At 36.3% G+C, this 25,042-nt stretch overlaps 1 protein-coding gene across 4 annotated transcripts in view; it reads left to right on the top strand.

Annotated features, from left to right (window-relative positions):
- The first annotated feature begins 12,097 nt into the window (after positions 1 to 12,097).
- HBS1L (HBS1 like translational GTPase) overlaps positions 12,098 to 25,042 on the top strand; it is an 81,786-nt gene continuing 68,841 nt past the window's right edge. The window contains exons 1-3 of one of the 4 annotated variants that reach the window (XM_019951741.3): positions 12,098 to 12,277; positions 15,692 to 15,757; positions 23,954 to 24,082. In XM_019951741.3, coding sequence (XP_019807300.1) covers positions 12,235 to 12,277; positions 15,692 to 15,757; positions 23,954 to 24,082 — 238 coding nt within the window. In that variant the 5' untranslated portion in view covers positions 12,098 to 12,234. The remainder of the gene's footprint in view (positions 12,278 to 15,691; positions 15,758 to 23,953; positions 24,083 to 25,042) is intronic. The other 3 variants (XM_019951742.3, XM_019951738.3, XM_019951740.3) reach the window with 3 other exon arrangements.

Below are 25,042 nucleotides of genomic sequence, written 5' to 3'. Positions count from 1 at the left end.
TGAGCCTGCGCTCTAGAGCCTGCAAGCCACAACTACTGATCCCATGTGCTACAACCACTGAAGCCCACGCGCCTAGAGCCCGTGCTCTGCAACAAGAGAAGCCATTGCAATGAGAAGCCTGTGCACCGCAACAAAGAGTAGCCCCCACTCGCCGCAACTAGAGAAAGCCCACACAGCAACGAAGACCCAACGCAGCCAAAAATAAATTAATTAATTAAAAATAAAATAAAATGCCTGCTAGGGAACAATTAATTCTTAAGCATTTTATTAAAGTTTTAAAAACATTCTTATAGAGAATGTTGTGTATTTATTGAAATTGATTAAGACTATTTTAGTGACATGGGTAGTGGTCACTTGCTTAATTTCTTGCTCTCTTTCTCTTTCACTACTCAGAAAATGACTTAAGGAATAAAAAGTCCTTGAGATAAGTTTGAATCAATTATCAGCACAATTAAAACGTAATAACATTGTGATAATATTTTTTTAAAAAATCATAAATGACCCATATTAAATTACTTGGGAAGGGGGCATTGTATCAAACGTTTCTTTGTTGAGTTGTGGTTTTTAAAAAAAGCATAAACCTTTGAATAAAATATTTGTTCCTTAATACTTTTCAGGAAATGTGTTGGGTAACATGTTAAAGAGTAGAGACTACAGGATTTCATAACATAAATTTTTAAATTAGAAAATCAAGTCCTTGTTACACTAGCCTTCCTGAGTTATTTTAGTATAAAATATCAATGGAATGGAATAAAAAGATCTTTTGTGATTATTCATGGAATACCTAGGAGGCAGTTTTCAGAATTGTGGCTAGTAACCAAAAAAAAAAAAAACAAACCTACCACAATACCAAAACCTCACTTAAAACAGACTGTTGAAACTTTTATTCTTTGTCATACAAATGATCATAATCAATAGCGTTGAACATTAACTTTAACTAACGTTAATATTTTTATGAATTATCAGTCTGTAGGTATGTGAAGTCTTTATTAAAACATGGCAGTATTTATTGCTATCGCCCCCTGAAATATTTTTGGGTTGATAATTATTCTGGTTATCTGTTGCTCCATATCAAATCACCCCAAAACTTATTGGTTTAAAACAAAGACAACATTTATTTTTGCTCATAAATCTGCAATATGAGTAGGATGGGTGAGGACAGGTTTTCTCTATTCCCCTCAGCATCAGCTGAGGCATCTGGAAGGTTGGGGCCTGGGATCATCTGAAGCCTCATGGTTGTAGATGCTGGCTGTCATCTGAGACCTCAGCTAAGGCTGATGCTGTGAAACACTGACACATGGTCTTCCCATGTGGCTATTTGGTGTCTTTACAATACTAAGTGGCTAAGTTCCAAGAATGAGCATCCCAAGAGGATTGGGTGGAAGCTGCATCATCTCTTATGGCAGCGTAGAAGACGCATAACGTTGCTTCCACTGTAGGCACTGGTCTACCCAGTTTTAAGAGGGGATATATAGCCCCCCTTCCATCTCTCAATGGAAGAGTGCCAGCATTCACACGGTAAGGAAAATATGTTGGACGGAATACACCGGTGCAAACATTTTAGGAAAGTATAATCTACCACAATTGTGATGGGAAACCATTAGGAGTAATTGCTCAATGTTCTACTTGAAAAGGATTAATGTCTATTCAATTATTTATCTAAATGCAAACATGGCTATAAACCTTCTAGTCATATCAATGTGATTATGTACATTTCAACCATAGTCAAAGAAACTCTTGCTTATTTAAATCATACCCCTAGAATCACAAATCAGTATAAGAAAACTAAGCAGAAAATGACTAATCACATTGAAAAATTTCCTGGTTCAAATAAAAATTAGGAGCCAAGCTCCTATATTACCTTTGGTCATAAAAAGTTAATCAGTATCAAGTGGCCTCTTCTCAGTGTGATGTTTTCAAAACTGCTAACAGATTTTATGGGATAGTGTGCAAAATCAGTGGTCTAATATATAGGCAACAGTGTTGTGTGACTGTCCCATACCCCAATTTGCCAAGATGACCAACACCTCCAGACTTATACACATATTGAGATGAGAAAGAAAAAAATACTTCCCTTCTGCTTTTCCCATTTTCCAACTTTCCTCTTAAGAAATTCTAAGAACTATCCCAAGTGGCTTAAATGGTTTTGATTTAAATTATTTTACTCTTGTCTTCTCAGAGTTTTTCCAGATTTAGGTTCCTAGACAACCCATTGACACCATACCTCATCTCTGCCTTTTCAAAGAAAACAGAGCATGACAAGGCAAGGGAGGGAAATTCCTCAAACAGTTCACTGTTCTGAATGACTTCTAATGAGACCCTATTTTACCTTTTCAAACCCTACCTTTTATGTGTATGCTTTTTTTCTCCTTTAAATTTAATTTGTAAATTTTCTTTGCTTTGAATTTTCCCTTGGGATTTAAAAGTGCTTTGCCCTTTGATGTGTTATTAATATTCTGCTGGTGCCTTGCAGCATTTTGTACCGTGGATACACCTCTTTCCCATGGCTAAGGTGCCGTATACGTCCCTAAACTAAACATAACACAGGCAGCATTCAAGAGGACACAAAGAAATGGACAAGCTGTAGATCCAAAAAGTTATGTGTGCACTAACAACGTATTTCCAGCAAGCCTGAATCGAGACCAGAATGGACAAATAAGTATTTCATCTTCTCACTGAAGTATTTCCACCCAACTATCTTTCTTGTCCAATGTTCTTCAAATTTCCCGTCAGAACTAATATGTTTCCCTTGCTCATGTTTTTTCAGACAATGCAACAATCAGACCACATGATCCTTCTTTTCTTATTTGGTATCTTCACCACTGCTCTACATTATTCCTTGTCTAAGAAACTGTAGACTTTTAAGGTGCAACTTCTGATCGATGCTTGAAGGAGAGGAGTAAAATGGAGGAAGTTAGCCCATTAATTCAGCTTATTTATCCTTGACTTTGCTTATCAAAGTAGATTCAGGTTTGGTGGGGTTTGTAGCTTATTCAGTTTTGGAGTTCTTCTTTAGGAAGAGAAACGTGAAATAATTATAAAATTATTTTGAAAAGTAGGTACATATTTAGATTGAAAAGGAGAATCTCAAAAGATTATAAATGTATTTAAAAAGCTGGCAAATACCACCACCATCATAAAATCCTTAAAAATAACAAGACATCTATGAATTGCCTATCACACTTCTATAATACTTTTTCCTATATCTTTATTTGCATATAATTTGATTACCTCTTCCCATGACAATAATTTTGTAATATTTCCTGTAGAGAGAATAGAAAGATAATTCAATCTTTCTATTTGTATAAAATTTTCAACAAATATTTTTAAAAAATCTATTATGTGCTTGGCATCATGAAATAGGAATATGAGTTTATAGTTTGGTGAGTTCAGATTTCTTGATGACTTACTTTAAATTATGATTTGTTGGCATTTTCAACATTCTTTCAACATGCATCTTTCAAATGCATTTATGTTTCATGGTAGAATTCTACAGGTATAATTCAAAGCATCATTCCATCATAAAGGCAACAAAGTACACATATTAACCATCAAATATAAGTACAAAATAATTCCATAGAAAATATGTTTTAGTGCTAAGGGAATGATCACTGTGGAATAAACTTATATTAAAAAAAAAGTTTTGAAGTTGTCTTGCTACAGCACAGAGCTGAGAAAACATTTAATGATCAGCCCTGCCAAGGGGCAAGAAAGTACTAAACATTCTGATGGGCCAAGAGGCCTGAAGTAATGTTGTGAAGGCCTCATGGGGGCATTACCACTGGAGGTAGTGGTAAAGTTCAAGGGTGTCAGTGTGATGGATGTCAGCACCAAGGCACAAAACCAGACCAATCCCATCTCAGTGGGGACTGACATAACATTCAAAGACAAGATGGGCTTCGGAACGCAACGGAAGTCAATGGGGCCTAAGGAGAATTGTTGGAATGCTTTCTATATAACAGGAGATGTTATATTTAAATCCTCATTGTCCTTTAAGGCTGTTCAGTTTTTATCCACCGTCTTACAGCATGGTAAATAAGGCATCAGAGGACAAGCAATTGACCCAAGATTGCATAGTTGGTAAATGGAAGAACAAGGCTTTTCACTCAGGTAGCTCTTAACCACTCTAGTAAGTTGCCACTGTGCTAGATATTTCTCCTTCTCAGCTGAGAATTTGCAGAAGCTTCTCACTGCACCCATGTTCCTCAATTTCAAGGATGAAAATTTGATCTTCAAATTGACTAAATATTTATCTGAAAGAGATTGAATTTCACTGAGACTCTTCAAAAAAACCCAGCTTTATTGATATATAATTAACATATCACCCATTTAAAGTGTACAATTTTTAAAGCGTTTTTTATGTATATTTTCAGAGATGTGTAGCCGTCACCACAATCAATTTTAGAACAAATCCATTACTCCCAAAAGAAACACCCTGCCCATAAGCAGTCACTCCCCATTTGCCCCTAACTTCCCTAGCCCTATGTAGTCATTAACCTATTTTCTTTCTCTACGAATTTGCCTTTGGGGGACATTTCTTATAAATGCAATCATGCAATATATGTTTTCTTACTGACTTCTTTCACTTAATGTAATGTTTTCAAGATTCATCCATGTTGTAGCATATTATCAGTATTTCATTCCTTTTTATTGTCAGATAATATTCTACTGTGTGGAATTACCACTTCAAAAAAGAATCCATTCATCAGTTAATGGATATTTCAGTTGATCCTGCCTTTTGACTATCATGGATAATGTTGCAGTGAACATTTGTCTGCAACATTTTGTGTGAACATGTGTTTTGTTTCTTTTGGGTATATATAAAAGAGACCTGTAATCTAGAAATTTCTACTCACAGCCTATATTTCCGTATTGTTCACTCTCTCTTTCTCATTCCTTGCAAAAAGTTTCTTTTTATCCGATTGATATTGATGTCTCCAAAGTTATGAAATTCTTCTACCTTACAAACATATTTATTTTATAAGTTATAAATTTACTCAACAATCATTCAACAAAATGTATTTTATTTTTTCCAGTTTTGTACTAGTCACTATATTGAATGCTGGAGATACAAAATAAGCTAAAGGATGTCCTGCTTTTAAGGAATTTATATCTAGCTGGGGAGATGGATAGATACTAACATAGACAATTAGAATATTATTAATATGTGTTATAACAGAGACTACCAGCAGGTACTTTGAGTGTCCAGAGTAGGGGTGCTTATTCTGTGAAAGTCAAGGAAGGCATCACAGAATGTGTGATGCTACTGGGGTTCTCCTGAGTAATATAAGACGGCATGAAGATTGAAGGGCATTCTAGGCAGAAAGGGTAGCATCTGCAAATGTCCTGGGGCAGGAGGAGCATGAAACACTAAACGCAAGAACTATGGTGTAGATTGGCTCAGGTAGGGTGGAAGAGTGATGGCAGGTGATGTGTGAAACCAGGCAGCAGTGAAATTACAAAGGATGCCAATGCCTTTCTAAGGATTTAAACTTACTTTGTAAGTAATGTGGCTCCATTGAAAGATTTTAAACTGGAGGATTAGTTATTTTTAGAACACTTAGAACAACATGAACTTGAAAAAGTGAATCTTATAAAGAATTCCTGAACCATATTTACTGTCATATTTTATGACAAAGTGCTTGACAGTTAGACAGCCCAGGATTGGTGGTTGAAAGAACTTACCTGTGTAGGAAGGTTTTGCCCTCGCATTATTGTTTTGCTGGTATTCCCCAATGAGTGTAGTTCACATCTAAATGTAGAACACTTTGACTTCTATTTTGTTCTTGTAGAGAATCATTCTGCCTTATGAAGTTCAGGACCCCACCATTGCCTTTTCAAAGTTTTGATATGTTCTGCATTAAGCTCTATAATACCACACAGAAATTTTAAAATCACCCACTGAATTTCTTTGAAGATCTCTTTCAGCTTCCCTGAACACCTTCTTGTTTGTTTAGTTATGCTGTCAATGCTTCTGTCAAACAAGGAATCCCTGGATGGCCTCAAGCCCTTTGGGGGAAAAGCTTTATCTTGATGTAGCACCTATTCACTGGATCTTGCCAGTTTTCACTCATCTATGTGCATGTTTAAAAAAAAGAGAGGGGGCTTCCCCGGTGGCGCAGTGGTTGGGAGTCCGCCTACCGATGCGGGGGACGCGGGTTCGTGCCCCGGTCCGGGAGGATCCCGCGTGCCGCGGAGCAGCTGGGCCCGTGGGCTGTGGCCTCTGAGCCTGTGCGTCCGGAGCCTGTGCTCCGCGACGGGAGGGGCCGCAATGGTGAGGAGCCCGCGTACTGCAAAAAAAAAAAAAAAAAAAAAAAAGAGAGAGAGGAAGAAAGTAAGAAAGAAAATAAATGAAAGAAAAAAGGAAAGAAGAGAAAAAAATGAATAATACACGAAGATAGGGGAAGTTCCATAGAGGAGGGTAAGAATATCATTAGGTCAGACAGAGGGTTACGTAACTAATTTAGAAGGTGAGTAGGAAAATTGTCACCTGTTTATAGTTTTACAGATATTTGGTAATAATAAAGATGAATAGATGTACATTATTAATGTGTAATCATAATCACAGAACTGCAAAGGACCCCAAAAGGATCCTCTACCTACATATGTTGTTTTACATTTTGGACTATAGGCCATACTTTCCTAGGCATTTAATTAGAAAACTCTAGACTTTTCTCATATGCTGTGTCTACTGTCACAATTACAATGATTCTCCCTCTCTTCCAACTCTTCCTTTCTTAATGAGTAAGAGTAATTCCTTTATTTCTTTTTAAGAAGTATGGAGTACAGAAGTCACCATAATGTATTTTCCAAAATTCCTATGAGTATTTAAGTAGGTGCCAAAGTAGTGTTGTTTCCGCAACAATAGAAAATTCTAAATTTCAGTCTAAATTGATTGGTTTAGAATAGAAAACAGAAAACAAACTGCATTCTGGGAAATATTGATATATTACCAAATGAATTCTAACCCAGATATATCAAAGTTCTTAGTTTTTATATATATCTTAAAAATTGCACACTAAGAGGGTATAAAGGAAACATTTGAAAACTGTATGGTATATATAGTCTCTTATTCTATATCAAAGATAGGCTTGAATATACCAAGGATTTCCCCCCCATTTTTCTTTTTATTTAGTTTTTTTTATAGAGGTATAACTTATGTACTGAAAGGTGCAGATATCTTAAATATACAGCACAATAAAATTTTACATATGTATAAAACCTCCCTTGCTGTTTTTCAGTGCTGTGTATTTTCCTACTAAATGGACATGCCACATTTCATTAATCTAGTCTACTGTTGAAAACATTTGGTTTGTTTACATTTTGGAGCTATTATGAATAAAATTGTTATAAACATTCTTGTACACAAGCACTGATTTTTGTGGAGTCTGTACTTAGATGTGGCATTTCTGGGTCACAAGGCATACAAATGTTTAGTATTTGGCAATGCTGCCGAAAGTTTTCAAAGTGGTTATACCAATTTGCACATGCACTAGCTATGAGACTTCCAACTGCTCCACATCCTCGTCAACCCTTACTATTGTCAGTGCTTCTAATTTTAGTCATTCTGGTAGGGGTACACCCATTATGATTTTATTTGCATTTTTTAATGATGGATGACGTTGAGGATGCTCAATGCCCATTACAGATATTATTTTTTTGTGAAGTGCCTCTTTGGGACTCCTACTCATTTTTAAATTGTTGGGGTTTTGGGGGGGGGTGCATAGGCTTCTTTGTATATTATAGATACGAGTTCTTTGTGAGATATATTTGCTGCAAGTATTTTCTCCTAGTCTGCAACTTGCCTTTTTACTTTCTGAATGTTGTCTTTTGATGAACAGAAGTTCTTAATTTTAATAAAGTTCACTTTATGAATCATTTATGGTTAGTGCTTTCTGTGCCCTGATTAAAAATCTTTGCCCCCCTTCATGCTCTAAAGATATTCTCTTATGTTTGTTTTTTTTTTCTACAGTTGTGATGAAACAACTTATTGACAAGACTATCCTCTTCCTTTCTAAACTGCAGTGGTATCTCAGTTGTAAATTAGATGATCACACGTGATGATTTCTTTCTTCACAGTGTTTCAATAGTATATTTGTCTATCCTTATCAGTATCACACTGTTGTACTTACTATGGCATTAAAGCAAGTCTTAGTGATAGTGTAAGTCTTCCAACTTGATTCTTTTCTGAGATTGTCTTGGCTATTCTAGGATCTTTGCAGCTCCATTTTTATTACAGAATATGTCAATATCCATCAAAAAACTTGTAGGATTTGACTAGGATAATATCAAATATAGATTAACTTGGGAGGAATTGACCTGTCTTCCATTTAACATAATACTAGTGACTCTTCCAATCCATGGACATTGTATATTTTTCCATTTAATGTTATTTTATTTTTCTCAGCAATGTTTTCTAGTTTCAGTTTAGGGCTTACCCATTTTTCCTATATTCATCCTAGGTATTTGATATTTTTTATGCTAATATAGCTAATTTATTTTTAATTTTTATTTTCCTACTGTTTTTTCTTATATATATTTTGTGGGTATTGATGGTGCGAAACAACTTAATAATTTTAATAGTTTAATTATATATATTTACCTTGATATTAAAAATGTATTATTCACAACAGAATAAAAATATTATGGAATAATTAGAATTAAATCTTCAAAAGTTGTGCAAACAAGTCATTGAAAACCAGAAAGCATTACTGAAAGAAATTAGACATATGATGTGCATGTGTTGAAAGACTGCATGTTTAAAACGTCAATTTTCCCCAAATTGATCTATAGATTCAACAAAATATTAGAGTCCCAGCCAGAATATCTGTAGTAATTGATAACCTCATTTTAAAATTCATATGGAAATGCCAGGGACCTAAAATAGCTAAGAGAATTTTGAAAAAGAAGATGAAATTTGGAGGATTAACATTACCTGATTTTAAGATTTTTGAAGCTACAATAATCATGACAGCATGGTATTGGTGTCAAGCTAGATCAAAAGATCAGTAGATCAATGGAACATAATGGAGAGTCCAGAAATAGACCACACATATATGAATAACAGATTTTTGATAAATAGCAGATGTAATTCAGTGGAGAAAGGACCTTCTTTTCAACAATGGTGCTGGAACCATTGAAAATACATATAAAAAAACAATCTTTGATCCAAACCTTACATTATATACAAAAATCAACTGAAAACAGATCATAAATCTAAATGTAGAACCTAACACTAATTTAAAAATAGGAGAAATTTTTTGTAACCTTGGGTTAAGCAAAGGTTTCTTATGTATGAAATCAATAGCACAATCCATTATTAAAAAAAATTGATAAATTGAACTTCCTCAAAACTAACTTCTCCTATTTGAAAGACACTATTAAGAGAATGAAAAGGCCAGTTACAAATTGAAAGAGGTATGTCCAAATTATATATCAAAGAAATTGTATCCAGAATATAAAAAGAACGCTCCAAAGTAAAATTAATATTGACATTAAAAATTGAAAAAAGATTCAAACAGACACTTTACCAAAGAGGATACAGAAATGTCAAACACACATAACATCTTTAGACCATACCAACTGCTGGCAAGGTTGTGAAGAAAATGGAACTATGTTGCTGGTAGGAATGTAAAATATTGCAACCACTTTGGAAAACAGTTTGGCAGTTTCTCAAAAAACTAAAGATAGGGGTTTCCCTGGTGGCGCAGTGGTTGAGAGTCCGCCTGCCGATGCAGGGGACACAGGTTCATGCCCCAGTCCGGGAGGATCCCACATGCCGCGGAGCGGCTGGGCCCGTGAGCCATGGCCGCTGAGCCTGCGCGTCCGGAGCCTGTGCTCCACAACGGGAGAGGCCACAACAGTGAGAGGCCCGCGTACCGCAAAAAAAAAAACCAACAAAAAAAACTAAAGATAACATCATATTGATAATCCAACCATTCTGCTCCTAGGTATTGACCCAGGATTAATAAGTTTATGTCCATACAAAGAGTTGTACATGATTCAAGCACCTACATGGATGAATCTCAAAATTACTATGCTGAGTGAATGAAGCCAGAGAAGAAAATAATACATATTACATGACTTCCTCTACATAAAATTTTATAAAATACATCCTATATCTATAGCGACAGAAAGGTAATCAGTTTTTGCCTAAGGCCAGGGTGAGGAGGCAGCGAGGTGCAGGAGGGAGAGATAATAAAGATACTTGAGGAAATTTTGCAGATTTGGGTAAGTTCATTATCTCGGTTGGGTTGATGGTTTCGCTGGTGAATATGTATGTCAAAGCTCATCAAATTGTATATTTTAAATATGTGCAGTCTATTCCTTGTCAATGATTCTTCAATAAAGGTGTTAAAAACTTTATAAGGTAGTTATGCTACTTTCACTTATAATTTTTTTAAAAAATTGATATTAAGATGAATTAGTTGTATAGTTGTTTGTGGTATTTGTTAAATATCTCATAGCAAGATATTATATCTATTATATATCTATCTTTTCAAATCCATTAATTTATTTAGCAAACATTCAAAGTGCCAGACATTAGGGTGCTAGAGAAACAAACATAAAGCTTTCCAATTAGTGGGGTAGAGAACTAGAATTTACTGAGTACTGAAGGAGTTCAGGGCATGTCACCCTAAAATATGCTTTGGTATATTGATTATTTTGAATTGAAGTAACTTGAGAAACATCAAGAAGGGCTCTCAGGACTTTTCCTTTCCACCTAAAAGCAGGTCATAAAATTTCCTATGAGAAAACTGTCCTTCCTATACCAGAAGACAGATAAGATACCATCCTTATCAACAGAAACTAGGAATTGATGCTGAAATGGGTTTGTACAAACTTACTGAAACATCCCTTATCTTCCACTAGTTTTGCTGCCCCTCCCTTGCCCCCAGAATACTTATCCTAGTCACAATTTACAACCCATAGCCCAAACCTTTGTCTTGTCTGTGTGAAATCCTTCTACAAGGATAATTATTCACAACTCTGTACGTTACACACTATTACTATCGCCATTTTACAGACGAAGAAACAGGCTACAACATAAACATTACCTAAAAGTGTAAACACTTAAGCCATATGAAATTAGCAACTATTTTTGTGTAAAATTTTGTCTTGGAGTTACATTGAACAGCAATGATAGTTAAAAACAAACATTTGGTGGTTAGACACATTCAAACACATGTGTAAGTTACCATTCAAGCCACTTACAAATATGAGTTGAATTTGTATCATTATTTTTTTCCATTATGGATAATAAAAAGCTAAGTAAGCTTTTATTTCTAGAATTTGATATATCACCACTTCAAAAATATAAAAGTAAAACTAAAGTGTAGTTTCTTCAGTAAAATGAGGAGGTTGATTTTTTACATAGCATCATTCACTTTGTGACCTAAGAAATGATGCTTAATAATAGGTATAGGTTTATTCATTAACAACATTCATCACCATTTAAGGCCAGTATCTAAGAAGCTATATTTAGTAATCTTAGCATGTTACTGTGTTGAATGAGTGTTCACTGAATCCTCTATGATCTGATGATAATCATTTACATGGCTAAGGGCAGACAGGTGTTTACTAGAGGTATTAATGCAGGATGGAGCACATACATGAAACCACGAATTGCATACACAAATGCATGGTGACCTATTGTAGCCAGGTTCTCAATGAAAATATACCCGTTTGTGAAGAGTCTTTTTTTCGCCTTTAAAACTTGGACTAATTCTTACACCAAACGTATACAAGTTTGTTAATGCCCATTAGCGCCTAAGTAGGCCGCAAAGATGAAAGCTGCGTAAGACAAGGTTCGTGCTCTTACTGAGCACACAGTCAGCTTTTTCACTAGATTATCAGAAACCAAATTTGGAAAATAATCTGGAACGCCGGCGTAGGTCAAGGATCCCGACTCGAAATATTAAGTCCATACTAACAAATTATAAGCGGTGTAATTCGTCTCCGGCGAAAGCCCCGTCAGTCAATTTATCTATGGGCGCGGCCTCGCCGAAACGCACCCCTCCCGTGAGCATGAGTGCGCATGCGTTCTCAGAGAGGGGAATGACCCTGAGAGGTTGCCGTACTCTGATAAGACGTCGTGCGTGCGCAGGCGCTCAGCGCTGAGGCCTGCCGGAAGCCAAGATGGCGTATAGGTAATCGGCAGGCCGCAGTTGGCGCCTTGTCAGTATTTGAGCTGGTAGTTTGTAAGCGGCTGTGGCGAACGCCCTCTCCGCCGTCATGGCCAGGCATCGGAATGTCCGAGGCTATAACTACGATGAAGGTAGGTGGCAGGGTTATGCCGGGCCGTCATTTTTATCGTTCCAGCCGGGATAGCAGCCGGTTGGCACTCACTTCCATATGTTAGTTTCTCGTCAGTGGTGCCAGGTTGGCGTTCAGAGGAGGCTCATTTGGAGAAAATTACAGGACGCCTGAGCTCCACCGAATGGCGTTGTTTTAAGTAGTGTTTTTTTCCTTCTGGGATTGGTTTTATTTAGGGTAGGGGAGATGCTGCAGGGCCTCATATGGGAAGGACTTTTGAAAAGGTTGGGATCCGGTGATAGTTACCCACGTAAGCATTATTACCTCTCCCATTGTTTCCCCCCAGGTCGGCTACACACTTTCCTACTTCGAGCTTCTCTCCCCGACCCTCCTTTCAAACAGGCCCATGAAACTTTCTTATTTGTAAAACAAGGATTGACCTAATGCTTACATTCAGCCGTTCTGCTGTAACTGTTAGATTTAAAGGGTAAATCTTGTGTGTTTGTTCCTACACACTTAGTGCAGAACCTGCCTTGAATTAGCTGACTAACTTATTTTGTATGCTTTTCAAGTTAAATTGGAAACTTAGGAGATGGTAGAAAAAAATACATATTAAAAAGGCCCAAAGAGTAAGTTGATCAGATGATCTTGAGGTGTGTACTCAGTTCTTGGTTGGTCATGCTGAATATAAATGTACTTTTTGGGAAAAAAAAGTAGTATTAGAAGAAAGGGGGCTTCTAAAAGGACTTACTGATTTTAAAAGTGAAATAAAAAAATATGAATGTTGTCCAGAAGTTTAATTTCTATACAGTGGATACTTGTAGGCATCACCAAGCATCACACAAACTAAAACTGTAAACAAGTATGAAGGAGTGCAAATGAATAAAGATCTATCACTTTGTTGAGTACAGGGCATGCAGTGTGCTTAGTATATTGGTGGTGGTTATTAGCATTCCCAGCAGATTATTCTAGAACATCAGTATGCTCTAATCATAGCGGAGGGCAGCTAATACCCTTTGCTGCATTTGAAGGCAGTGATCCAGTTAGCCTGGCACGTGTTAGGTTCCTGGTGGTCACTTCAGAATGGAATTCTTTTTCAGTATTGCGGTGGATGTTAAGTATTGCCTGTGGACCACTGTTACCTGAGAAATGACTTTAGCTTGGGAGATATTTTTGCAAATATGCTGTAAAAGACACGAATAGGTCTAATTACTACTTACGCATTTCTTTAATAGATATTTATCATGTCCTCAATCAACAGTGAGTGCTTGGAGTACTGTTTGAGCTTTGGGGACCAACAGCAAGATGTTTGAGGGAGTTTAAAGAGGGAGATACACAAGTAACGGATGATTATGAAGTGCTATGGGAGCTACTTAAGTGAGAACAACTGTTCAGAATGAGTCGGAGGACTTTAAGCAGAACTCGTATGTGAAGGAAGGTATCCTGAAGGAGAGGTGCTTGGCTTGAGGGAGTGAGTGCTAAGTATCTTCTCACCTTAGCCACCCCACATCAGGTGTTCAGATTTCTTTGGAACAGTTGATGACATCATAACCAAGCTGTTCCTATAGCATTGGAGGTCCATCCCCTTTTCTTGCTTGTGAAAGTTCTACTTATTTTAAGTGTCCAGTTTTTTTCTCTTCTCAGTTAAGCTTTCCCTTCTCTCAGATAATAATTTAAAAATTCTCAAAAGTAATATAACTTCACTACAGAGATTTTTTTTTCATTACAGAGATTTTTATGCTCCAAAATCTATTGGCTCCTCTCCTTAACTCTCATTGTGTTCTTCTCTGTAATATGGGTAGTAGTTTACAAGACTGCCTCACCTACTAATTAATAAAAGTCCCAGGAAGGCAAAGCCCATACTTTATTTTTATATTTACTCCATTAGCCAGTACAATGCTTTATGTGCAGCAAATACTCCAAAATATTGTTGAGGAAAAGAACCACTTGACAAAAATCCCAGGAAAGAATTCTCTTTATCTTCTGATACTCTAACACTTTTAGGGTTCATTTCAGTAGTGAAAAACTGACCCAGTATAAAAAGATTCTTGTCTTTAATATCCAAATATATTTTTTTGTGAATGGCTTCTCATTTATTTGCTAATATTTTTTATTAAGTCGGGATTGTGATCTAATAATTTATTGAATGTGTAAAAATGTACACATTTTCATCCAATAGTAGCATTTATGTAATTTTTCTTTGCCATAAATATTTGGTCTCAGCCTTTGAACATGCTGTTGCTGCTGCTGCTACATGAATACCCTCAGAAATTAGCTAACTATCCTTTAGAATTGGTTTAAAATATGATATTCCTGGGGATCTTTCCCTAGCCACCCCACTCCCAATTCTGTTTTTGTTGTTCCTATGTGTGTTCCCAGATCATTCTGTATTCTTATGTCTCAAACAGTCGTAATATCGTTTTATAATTGCTCGTTTTCTCGTCTGTCTTCCCTTGTTAGATTTTAGGTTTGTAGAGATCTGGGAATGTGCCTGCCACTCAGTCTTGTACCCCAAATGTCTCTGATAGCCCCTGGCATAGTGTTAGTGTTTGTTGAATGAATAAATACACTTATGTAAACATGTTTATGTTCTTTGTGGGGTTTTATAGATTGATTCATTAATTTATAATAAAACAAGTATTAATTTATGCCAAGCATGTGTCAGGTAGTTGTCTAGACAGTCTTGCCCTGAAGGAGCTTATAGTCAATGGAGTGAACCAGGTATGGTGCTTTGAAGACATTCAGTTAGAGGAGTGTGCTAGAGAATAAAAGTGGCAGGCAGGGCTTGCTGCTTTACCCGGAGTGGTCAGGGAAGACTTCTGAAATAGATGACATTTGAGTTGGAACCTTAACTAGGAGAAGGAAACAGCGGTAGGAAAATCTGGGCAAAGAGCATATTGTAGTCAGTTTGAAAAAAGGCCAATTAGCTAGAGCAGAGGGGAGTTTAGGGTAAGCTGGGTTTTGTGCATTACCTAGCTTTACATGAAGAAAAACTGCCTTCATGGTCTGATTGTATACCCTGCGCTAGTCAGTTGTATGGAAAATAGATGTTTTGCTTAGAGCAGGCATCTGGTGAAAAAATGGATGGAAGGCTTATTTCAGATTTTTGTCAATACTGGAAGGACAATTCAAGTACATGGGGTATGGGATTATTCTTTGATCACACGACGTGAAAACTTGGAAAAACTTCTTAAAACTCAATTAGCTTAAAAATCTAAAAACATGTATGTCTTTATAAATATAGAAAGTCGGTAAATAACTACTTTGGGTAGAATTTTTTTTGAAAAGTGGACATTCTAAGTTCCTTTAATTTAGATGAACAATTTAATTAATTTAATTTAATTTATTTCGGAGAGAATTCAGATGTTTCCTCATTAATAACTAAGAATATAAAAAGAACTTGTAAGTGAATTTATCTCTTGTATTTTTATTTTAGATTTTGAAGATGATGATCTCTACGGCCAGTCTGTAGAGGATGATTATTGTATTTCACCATCAACAGGTGAATTTTTAAAAATAATTTGATTTTCATTATTTGGGTATTTAAAAATGTTAAGTAAATGTTATTGTCATTCTAGGACAAGCATGTTCCAGGAGACTGTTATATTATGTACCCTTTAGAAAGATAATTGTATGTGAACTTTAAAGGTATATAAAATAATTTCTTAACTTACAAATGGAATTTAAAATTTTGATTCCATCATTTGACTTTAAACAGTTTGAAGAAAATTCTGAAAACTATGGTTTTCCGATATTCTTTGCAGCATGCAATTAATCTGAATTGACTAAAATGGTAATTTAGTCAATAATGCAAATCTAAAACTTCTGAAGGAAGACAGCAGTTAATTTTATATTCCCAGGAAAATCTTGAATATTAGAAACACTGAAGTGTTATGCATAGACTTCCCTTCATACAGTACTTTATCTACTGTAAATAAACCAAATACATGTAATTCAAACTTCTGATGGAACTGCAAAGTGATTTAGAGTTCAAATTCCTGTAGGATTCCAAATAAGAGCTGCATCTTCTGTCTCATTTGCTGAAAAATTTCTTCTTTGCGACCATATTACAAAAACATTTCCTATGTTCTTTACAGCAGAGACAGTGTCTTTATATATATATTTTAATGTCTTTATTGGAGTATAATTGCTTTACAGTGCTGTGTTAGTTTCTGCTTTACAACATAGTGAATCAGCTATACATATACATATATCCCCATATTTCCTCCCTCTTTTGTGTCTCCCTCCCACCCTCCCTGTCCCACCCCTCTAGGTGGTCACAAAGCACCCAGCTGCTATGTGGCTGCTTCCCACTAGCTAGCTATCTTACGTTTGGTAGTGTATATATGTCCACACCACTCTCTGACTTTGTCCCAGCTTACCCTTCTCCCTCACTGTGTCCTCAAGTCCATTCTCTACGTCTGCATCTTTATTCCTGCCCTGCCCCTAGGTTCTTCAGAACCTTTTTTTTTAGATGCCATATATATGTGTTAGCATACAGTATGTGTTTTTCTCTTTCTGACTTACTTCACTCTGTATGACAGACTCTGGGTCCATCCACCTCACTACAAATAACTCAATTTCATTTCTTTTTATGGCTGAGTAATATTCCATTGTATATATGTGCCACATCTTCTTTATCCATTCATCTGTTGATGGACAGTTAGGTTGCTTCCATGTCCTGGCGATTGTAAATAGTGCTGCAGTGAACATTGTGGTACATGAGAGACAGTGTCTTTGATCCAGACCTTTTCTCACTAATTTCCCTAAAAATGCGTTTGTCTTCAAATTTTAGCCTACTCCATAAACAGTTGGTTAAAATGCCTTGATAAATTTTACTATGCCATAAAAGTGGGTACAGTTACATATAGCTATGTACAGCATAAATATAATTCATAAAACTCACTTTCCACAAGTTGGAAGGTTTAATATAGTAATTAAAATTTCTATCAGTGTGCCTTGTCTTTAATAACTTATCGTCTCCTGAGCTGTTTTGTGAACCTGCTTTATGCCTCCTCTTAGTCTCTGAAGACCAACTATGTCCCTTCTGACTTTTTAGAATTTCTTTTTCTTTATAAAGGCATAGGTGCTCTAGAAGTTGTCATAGCACCTCTACTCTTCCTGTCATCTTTTTTCCTGTTAACTTATTACTCTGTAATGCATCTAGCTCTTTATGTGTACTTTAATCATTTAGCCTAACTAATCAGAGCCTTTCTTCTCTTCCTTTAGTGTTACACTGTTATCAGTCACGGTTTTATTAGAAGATAGAAATTACACCAGTTGTTTTGCCAGAGATTCTAATGTAAAAAGTTGTTAACTAGGTATTAGAGACAAAAAATGCAAACCAAAATATCAAGGAGGTAGTAACTTTAGGAAGCATTTATCATCTCTAGTTCCTAGGGGAACCAATGGACAAGGTTGAAGCCAACCTTTAGAATCTGGTGGGGGGCTCCTTTGAGCTGGGACCTAGATGTGTAACAAGAGGGTTCTGCTTTGTTGCTTTGCCATTGAAGTTCAGAGGAGGGACTGTAGAGCTGGGACTGAGACCTGGGGAGGGGATGCTCTGTGGCTGGTGTCTCTGAAGGGACACTGTGAAGCTGGGCTTCAGCCTTTTGAAGAGGGAATTCTAGCGGGCTGTATGATCATGGTTGAAGCTGGTTCTGGGAGTTTTGGAAAAACTGCAAACTGATATAAATTGCAGTTACTGGAACAAATGATTTCTGCAAGATGAAGTGTTGCTGGGGTGATGGTGACCAGATAAGAAACAAAAAGGAAAGGAGCATGTGTGTTCCTCTTCCAGCCTTCCAGTCTCCCTTTAGCATCTGCCCGTTGGCTCATCCTAAAAGGGAGCCAGCTGTCATAGAAGAAATGTGCTTTGCAGACTTCAACCCCAGCGTCACAGAGCAGAGTAAAGAGACTGGGTTAGAAGCTGAGAGGCGGCTTAATCAGCATTCCTTTAAAGCTTCTTATTCAGTGATTCAAAAAGACCATATTTTGTAGGGATTAGGGATAAAAGAAATTTCAGTTTTTCCAAGGAACCTCCCAGGCACTTGTCATTTGCAGTGTGTTAAAAAAACTATGGGTTAACCTTTTGGGGTGCCTACAGTTCATTATCATCAGTTGACAAGGTGACAAAGTAATGTCTGGTAGCACTAACTAGTGTTACAAGTGAAGTAAAGGTCATGGCATGTTCATGAAACTGAGAAGGTGATGTGGGTGTGATAATTAGATTTGAGTTTTTAAAAAAAATCTCATATAATAGAGACTGGATTGAAGGTGGTACATAAGTGGTTGTAGATAAGAGTAGTTAGGAGACTATTATACTAATCTAGAGGAGATGAGGATATTTCAGGACTGTGTTCTCAGAATGTGGTCCATGTATCATTTGCATTACTTGAGGATTTGTTCGAAAAGTAATTCTGGGCCCCACCCCGTAGTCAGAAACTCTTGAGGGTGGGACACAGCTACTGCTTTGAGAACCATTTGTTTAGGACAGGGGTGACAGCAGGGGATTTGCAGATTCAAGAGATAATTGCAGGAGCTAAGGTCTACTTGGAAGTTGGTTGACTATGGCTTGCACAAGGAAACCTTCATAGGGAGAGGGACTACTGAAAGACATCTTAATATTGCAGATTAATGCATTCATTTATCTAGGCTTGTCTAAATAAATCATGCTTAACCTTGAGTAATGAGCTAACACTACACAAGGTCAGGCATTCTGAAGGTGTTTTTCTGAGATTTGCTTTTATGGCCTACCTTTCTTGAGGTCATAGTTTATCCCTTGTCTCTCACAGCCCTTGATATGTGTCTTGTCTGTGGTTCATATTCAGGACAGACTGACTCTTTGAGAGTTACTTTTGTATATACTCCAGGAAGTCAACCGACTTTATCAAAGCATGAGATAGTTAAATGGTTTTGACTTTCTTCTGTGACAAACTGGTATTTTTAACAAAAGCATGTAGTTTTGGATTTTTAAATTTTCCAGAACATGTATAAAGTAGTAGTAATATCAGATCAGACACTTTTCCTCTTTAGTGGTATATTTTTCCAAGCAATTTTCAATTAAAAATGAATAGTTTTAGAAGGATACTTTCTGTTCTTAAAGAAGCAGCTAATGTCATCGAAGAGATGATTGAATTCATGGTCTAATGAATTCTGGTAATTGAATGACTTTATCAATTAATAGGAGTTTCTCTGAATTTTATTATGTATTTTTTTAACTCTGCTAAGCACAGTTTTCTTGATGGAAAGGTGATTTCTAAATGTTGTTGCTTTTTTTTTTTTCTTTAGAAAGATTGACTTTGATGCTGAATATTGAACATACATTAGGGAGCTGGTGATAGCAAAAAGAGCCTATAAATAAAACTTTGAACAGTTACAAATCTTGTTTCAACTAATATAATTAGAAGTGGTAAAAGATAAACTGAAGCATATTAACATTTTTAAGAGTTTATTTGAGCAGATATCAGTTTGAATCAGGTAGCTCCAAACTGGAAGTGGTTAGGAGCACTCCACCAACAGGAGCTGGGGCAAGGTTTTTATAGAGAAGACATGAAGCAAAGCAAGGAAATTATTTGGTTGGCTGCAGCTTAACCCATTACATTATTTGGGGGAGAGTAGTTGGCTTTCTGTGATTGGTTGTTCTTAGTCCTGAGGCCTTTGCAGGATTGACTCTGGATTGGTTTTCCCTTTGCAACCAAGGCGTTAGAGCCACTTCAGTCTCATGGCCACCTTGTATGATTAATTTAACAGTAGTTAACCTTATTCAGTCCATTCCATGTTAATTTATTGAGCATCAATTAACATATAAGGAAGCTTGTTAAAAGTTCCCTTCAAATGACAGTATGGTGGGTAAAGAAGTAGTCCTGCCTGAAGGAGTCTGGAAAGGCTTCTGGAAGGAGGTGGGATTGGGACTGGTAAATTTGGGAGTGAGAATGGCATCCTAGAGAGGAAACAACAGTGCTTGAGCAGTGGCCTCTAAGTGAGGCATGTTTGGGAAGACTCACATGATTAATGCAGTTGCAGCACAAAGAGGGCTCAGAAAGGAAATAGCCAAATTGTGGAAGATGGTTTTTAATTTTAGGTGTGTAGTTTTAGCTTATTGAAGGTTTTTTAGTTAAGGGGGTCATGTTTTAGGAAAGTAACTGATGACAGTATACAAAGTGGACTACATCTGGGACAGATGAAAGGGGAGACTTGTAGGCTCTTTCCTACCTTCCCTGATGATACCAGTCAGCTGGGAGTAATTGTAAAAATAGAGATTCCCTGCCCCATTCCAACACCACTTAACCAGAACCTCCAAGGGAAGAAGCCTAGAAAGCTGTATCTTTAATGAGTGCCTCACATGATTTTTATTTTAAGATGTTTAGGAAGCAATATTAGGCAATTGCAGAGTCAGGTTTTGAATTCTCTGAATTTTTATGTTTAGCAAAATGCTTTAAATTGTAAAAGTCACTATGGGTGTCCAATTTTTCAGAAAGCATTTCTGTCAAAGTTTGTGATTAAATTTTTAGAAAAGAAGAGCACTTTATATTTATCCTTTTCTCTCTATTGCTTTTCTCTCACTCTTTTTTATCATATTTGTTGCCTTTTGGCTCTCATTTCAACTTCAGAGATCTGGCTACTTCTTTTTTCCCCAGCAACTATTTTCCCTGGGGAATTTTCCTACCCACCATCCCTCTGCACTCCTGGGCAAATCCAACCATCATTTACTTCTAAAACAATGGCCACAGTTTCTGAGTTGGATTTGTATGTGGGAGGGGGTAGGAAGCCTCCAGGAAGAATAGCTTCTTGGGGGTAGAGTAGAATTCTGGATTTTGATAACTTCCTTTTTCCCTGTCAGTATTTCCTAAGTGAAAATTGTTCACGGACGTATCTGATTTCTTCTCTCACTTAATTTTTTTTTTTTTTTTTGCGGTACGCGGGCCTCTCACTGTTGTGGCCTCTCCTGTTGCAGAGCACAGGCTCCGGACGCGCAGGCTCAGTGGCCATGGCTCACGAGCCCAGCCGCTCCGCGGCATGTGGAATCTTCCCAGACCGGGGCACGAACCCGTGTCCCCTGCATCGGCAGGTGGACTCTCAACCACTGCGCCACCAGGGAAGCCCACTCACTTAATTTTTGATTTGTCTTAGGTTTTTCCTCACAGTTCAGAGCTATGAGAGAAAGTTGGGGAAAGTATATTTGTTACTTTTAGGCTAAACTGAATAGTTAATTACAGCCAGGAAAGTAGTTTGAAAATCATCAGGCACAAAATGGCCTGGTTTACATTTTTTAATGCTACCACATTTTATTGTATCTAAAATGCCATGGATTGTAAGACATATTGTTATTTTACGTACCACTTAAAAAATAATCAGCTGTCAGTCTAAGTATTATATAATACTAAGATGCCATTTGATTGTAAGACATCCCTCATTCTGAGATTTTTAACATATGAAAAAAGTGGTCATCTTAGAAAATCTGTGAAACAGGATATTTTTCCTGCTGTTTAACTATGTTGACTTTATAATGGCAGTATTGTATTTTACTTGCACAAGAGGGAGGGAAAATAGTGATATGTATATAGCATAATATGTACATTTTTGAAAAACCTTGTGGTCTTTAAAATTGTATACTAAAAAATAGCAAAACCTCTGGGAAAAAATAGGATCATAACAGACCACTCAGCCCGTAAAGTATCAATACTAATAAACCAGTAATCATCTAATAAAAATGCTTGCACATTTGGAAAGTTACATTAACTTCCTAATAAAGATATATTCCAATATATATGAGACTTTACATTTAACAAAAAGGTAGAAGCTTGATAGAGGTGTAAGGAAGAGTTGAAACTAATGAGTAATGTTGCAAAGGCAAAATACTCACAGGTCTTAGAGAGCCAAGCGGTAAGCATGCACAAAACAGGACACATGGCCAAATGGAGCCAAAAGGAAGAATGTGGGGCTATCTGGCATTAAAGTACAGTTCCAATTACAGTATAATGTTCTATGGTTGGTGTTACTGAACTTTGTATTTGCATTACAAAGTGTTGGGTGGAAAATCTCATAAACCAAAGCAACTTGAATGTTACTGTCATCATTCCCCTGTTGACCATTTGATATAAACTAGTTTATGTTAAGGAAACATGCATTATAGCAGAATAGATTAAATTCTCTCAACTGCTCTTTATTCGTCTTATTCTGTTCTCCTTGTTCAGGATGTCTTCCACCTCTTCTTCAGTTTTTCTGATGTTCTTGCCTTCTTTATTATAACTGCTCTAGTCTTCAGTGATTACTTAATCTTCTATGCTTCTGTAGCACTTGTCATCTGTACTACTCATTTGGCTTTATAAAATATGTCATTACCTTTTCTTTTTTTGCCTTTCCTGCTAATCTGTAAGGCCATCATTGATTTATACTGTAAATAAGTAGCACTTACGCCATGACCGTCTGAGTATAGGTGTTACCCTTAAGTCATAGTATTTTCTATTGTCTATATATGTGTTATCTTTACATTTTGAATGCAGTTAGAGATTCCCTTTCATGAATAGTGCCTTCCTGAAAACATGCACAAAAGTCAAATGTGGGAACTCTGAGCAATAGACATACATGTTATGTGCTCTTCCAGAAAGCTAAATAATATAAAATCCTTGATAACACCTTGCCTTTAGAATACTGTATTGATGTTTTTATCCTTCTTAAACTTATTCTTTAATTTTATTCCTTGGCAATTGAACACATTCTCCAGGACTTGAGTTCAGTGGGCATCCAGTTGACGTGGAAGAGTGAACACTTTGGGCATTCATGATGATTCTCTCCTTTGCTCACACGTATTTCGTGTATGATACTCAAGCATATGTTGGCACTTTGATATTTTGTCTTTCTACCTATTAATGAAAAATATAATGCCCAGTTATATATTGAGTAATGACACTGCCAATACTGCAGAGTAGCACAGACTTCTGTCTGAAAGTCAAAGTTAGGTATATGACATTAATATACAGTCTCAGTGTATGATTGAAGTATAAACTGTTTAAAAGTTAAGGCCTATGGGGACTTCCTGGGCGGTCCAGTGGTTAAGACTTCGCCTTCCAATGCAGTGGGTTCGATTCCTGGTTGGGGAGCTAAGATCCCACATGCCCTGTGGCCAAAAAACCAAAACATAAAACAGAAGCAATGTTGTAACAGATTCACTAAAGGCTTTAAAAATGGTCCACATCAAAAAAAAAAATCTTAAAAAAAAAATAGTTAAGGCCTATGATTTTGGTCAACTCTTGGGTTCAGGCAAAATTAGTAGTTCTTGGAAAGTGAAAATCTAGTCTGTTTTTGGTATTTTTTAATTATGCAAATGAACAAATTTGATATGAGGTTTAAAGTATTTGTATCAAAGAAACAATTTCAGAGAAGATGGAATAGCAGGCAAGGATTAGGAAAGATAATTTTTGAAAACTGTGGAGAAAGTAAGCTCAGTGTTTATGAGATAGAAGGAAAGAAGGGAGACAGTTATAAGAGGCTAGTGAATGGTTAGGTTAGTAAGGACATTTGAGCAGAATTTGGGTGTGATATGTTTTGTCTTTGTTTTCATCCATTATTATAAATGTGGGCAAATGGCTGTAGGTGGTAGGTCAGAATCTTTGATTTTTATTTTAACTGTTGTTAAAGAAAAAAGTTAATGGGAAATGGCTATAGTACAACATTCTTTAATCATTGTATATTCTAGCTGCTCAGTTTATTTACTCACGACGTGACAGACCTTCAGTTGTTGAACCTGTAGAAGAATATGATTATGAAGATTTGAAAGAATCCTCCAATTCTCTTTTGAACCATCAGCTAAGCGGAATTGATCAAGGTATAGTAAAAAGTAGTCTATCTATGTTTCTTATCTGAAAATGATTAATAATCAGTTTACCGGAAATTATCAATTTTATTTTTCATAATAATGATCGTGGGTAGTAATGGTATGAACTACCATTATATCTTATATCTTCAAGGAAAATTTACATTTTATTATATTTTGTGAGGACTAGATGGTTAACAGTATGGTTGAAAAATTGTGTGGTGTTATTTAATAACTGGAATTTTTTATTGAAATCTCCTTAGGAGAGAAACTTCAATGATTTGTTTTCTTTTAGCAATATTTATTGTTTCATAAGCTCTATGTAGAGCTTATGGTTAGATTACAGAAGCTCATTTCCTTGCAAAATGTTAGGTTCCAAAAGTCTGGTTTTTATTAAAAAAAAAATTAAGTCTGAAGTAATACTATACAGTGTCCTGATTGGTCACAGTCATGTAAATTAAGTTTCAAGGTAGAACTCGTAAATGGTAATGGCATTGGTTCTGAGTTTGCTTCTTTTTAGTTCTCTTAAACATTTTAACAAAGATATATTATATTTTGGTTTTTGCCTTTTATAAATAAATTTCAAATATGACATTGTTTCAAACATACTACTCAAGCTATAGATTGATGAACAATGTAGTAGACCTAAAATCACCAAGTATAACAGTAATGCCATCCGTTGGTAATGAGTAGGGCTGAGCTGATTTGCTCTTTCTGTGGAGTGTGGCTTTGTTCTAGAAATGTTTTTAAATTGAAAATTTATAACAATTTAAAAACAGGAAGGGGGGAGTATATGAATCTGAGAGCTGATCTTTGAATAAATTGGTAAAATATATGTCAGCTGCTAGCCAAATCAAGAAAAATGGAGGAAGCACAAATATACAAAATTAGAAAGCGGAAAGGGAAACAACAGAGAATAAAAAAATTCATCAACTCGGCAAATACATTTGTCAATCTGGATAAAAGTTTGTA

Source organism: Tursiops truncatus, chromosome 12 (assembly GCF_011762595.2).
Source record: "Tursiops truncatus isolate mTurTru1 chromosome 12, mTurTru1.mat.Y, whole genome shotgun sequence".
Classification (NCBI taxonomy): domain Eukaryota; kingdom Metazoa; phylum Chordata; class Mammalia; order Artiodactyla; family Delphinidae; genus Tursiops; species Tursiops truncatus.
The sequence above is the reverse complement of the archived record's forward strand: the minus strand, read 5'-3'. Positions and strand labels throughout refer to the sequence as shown.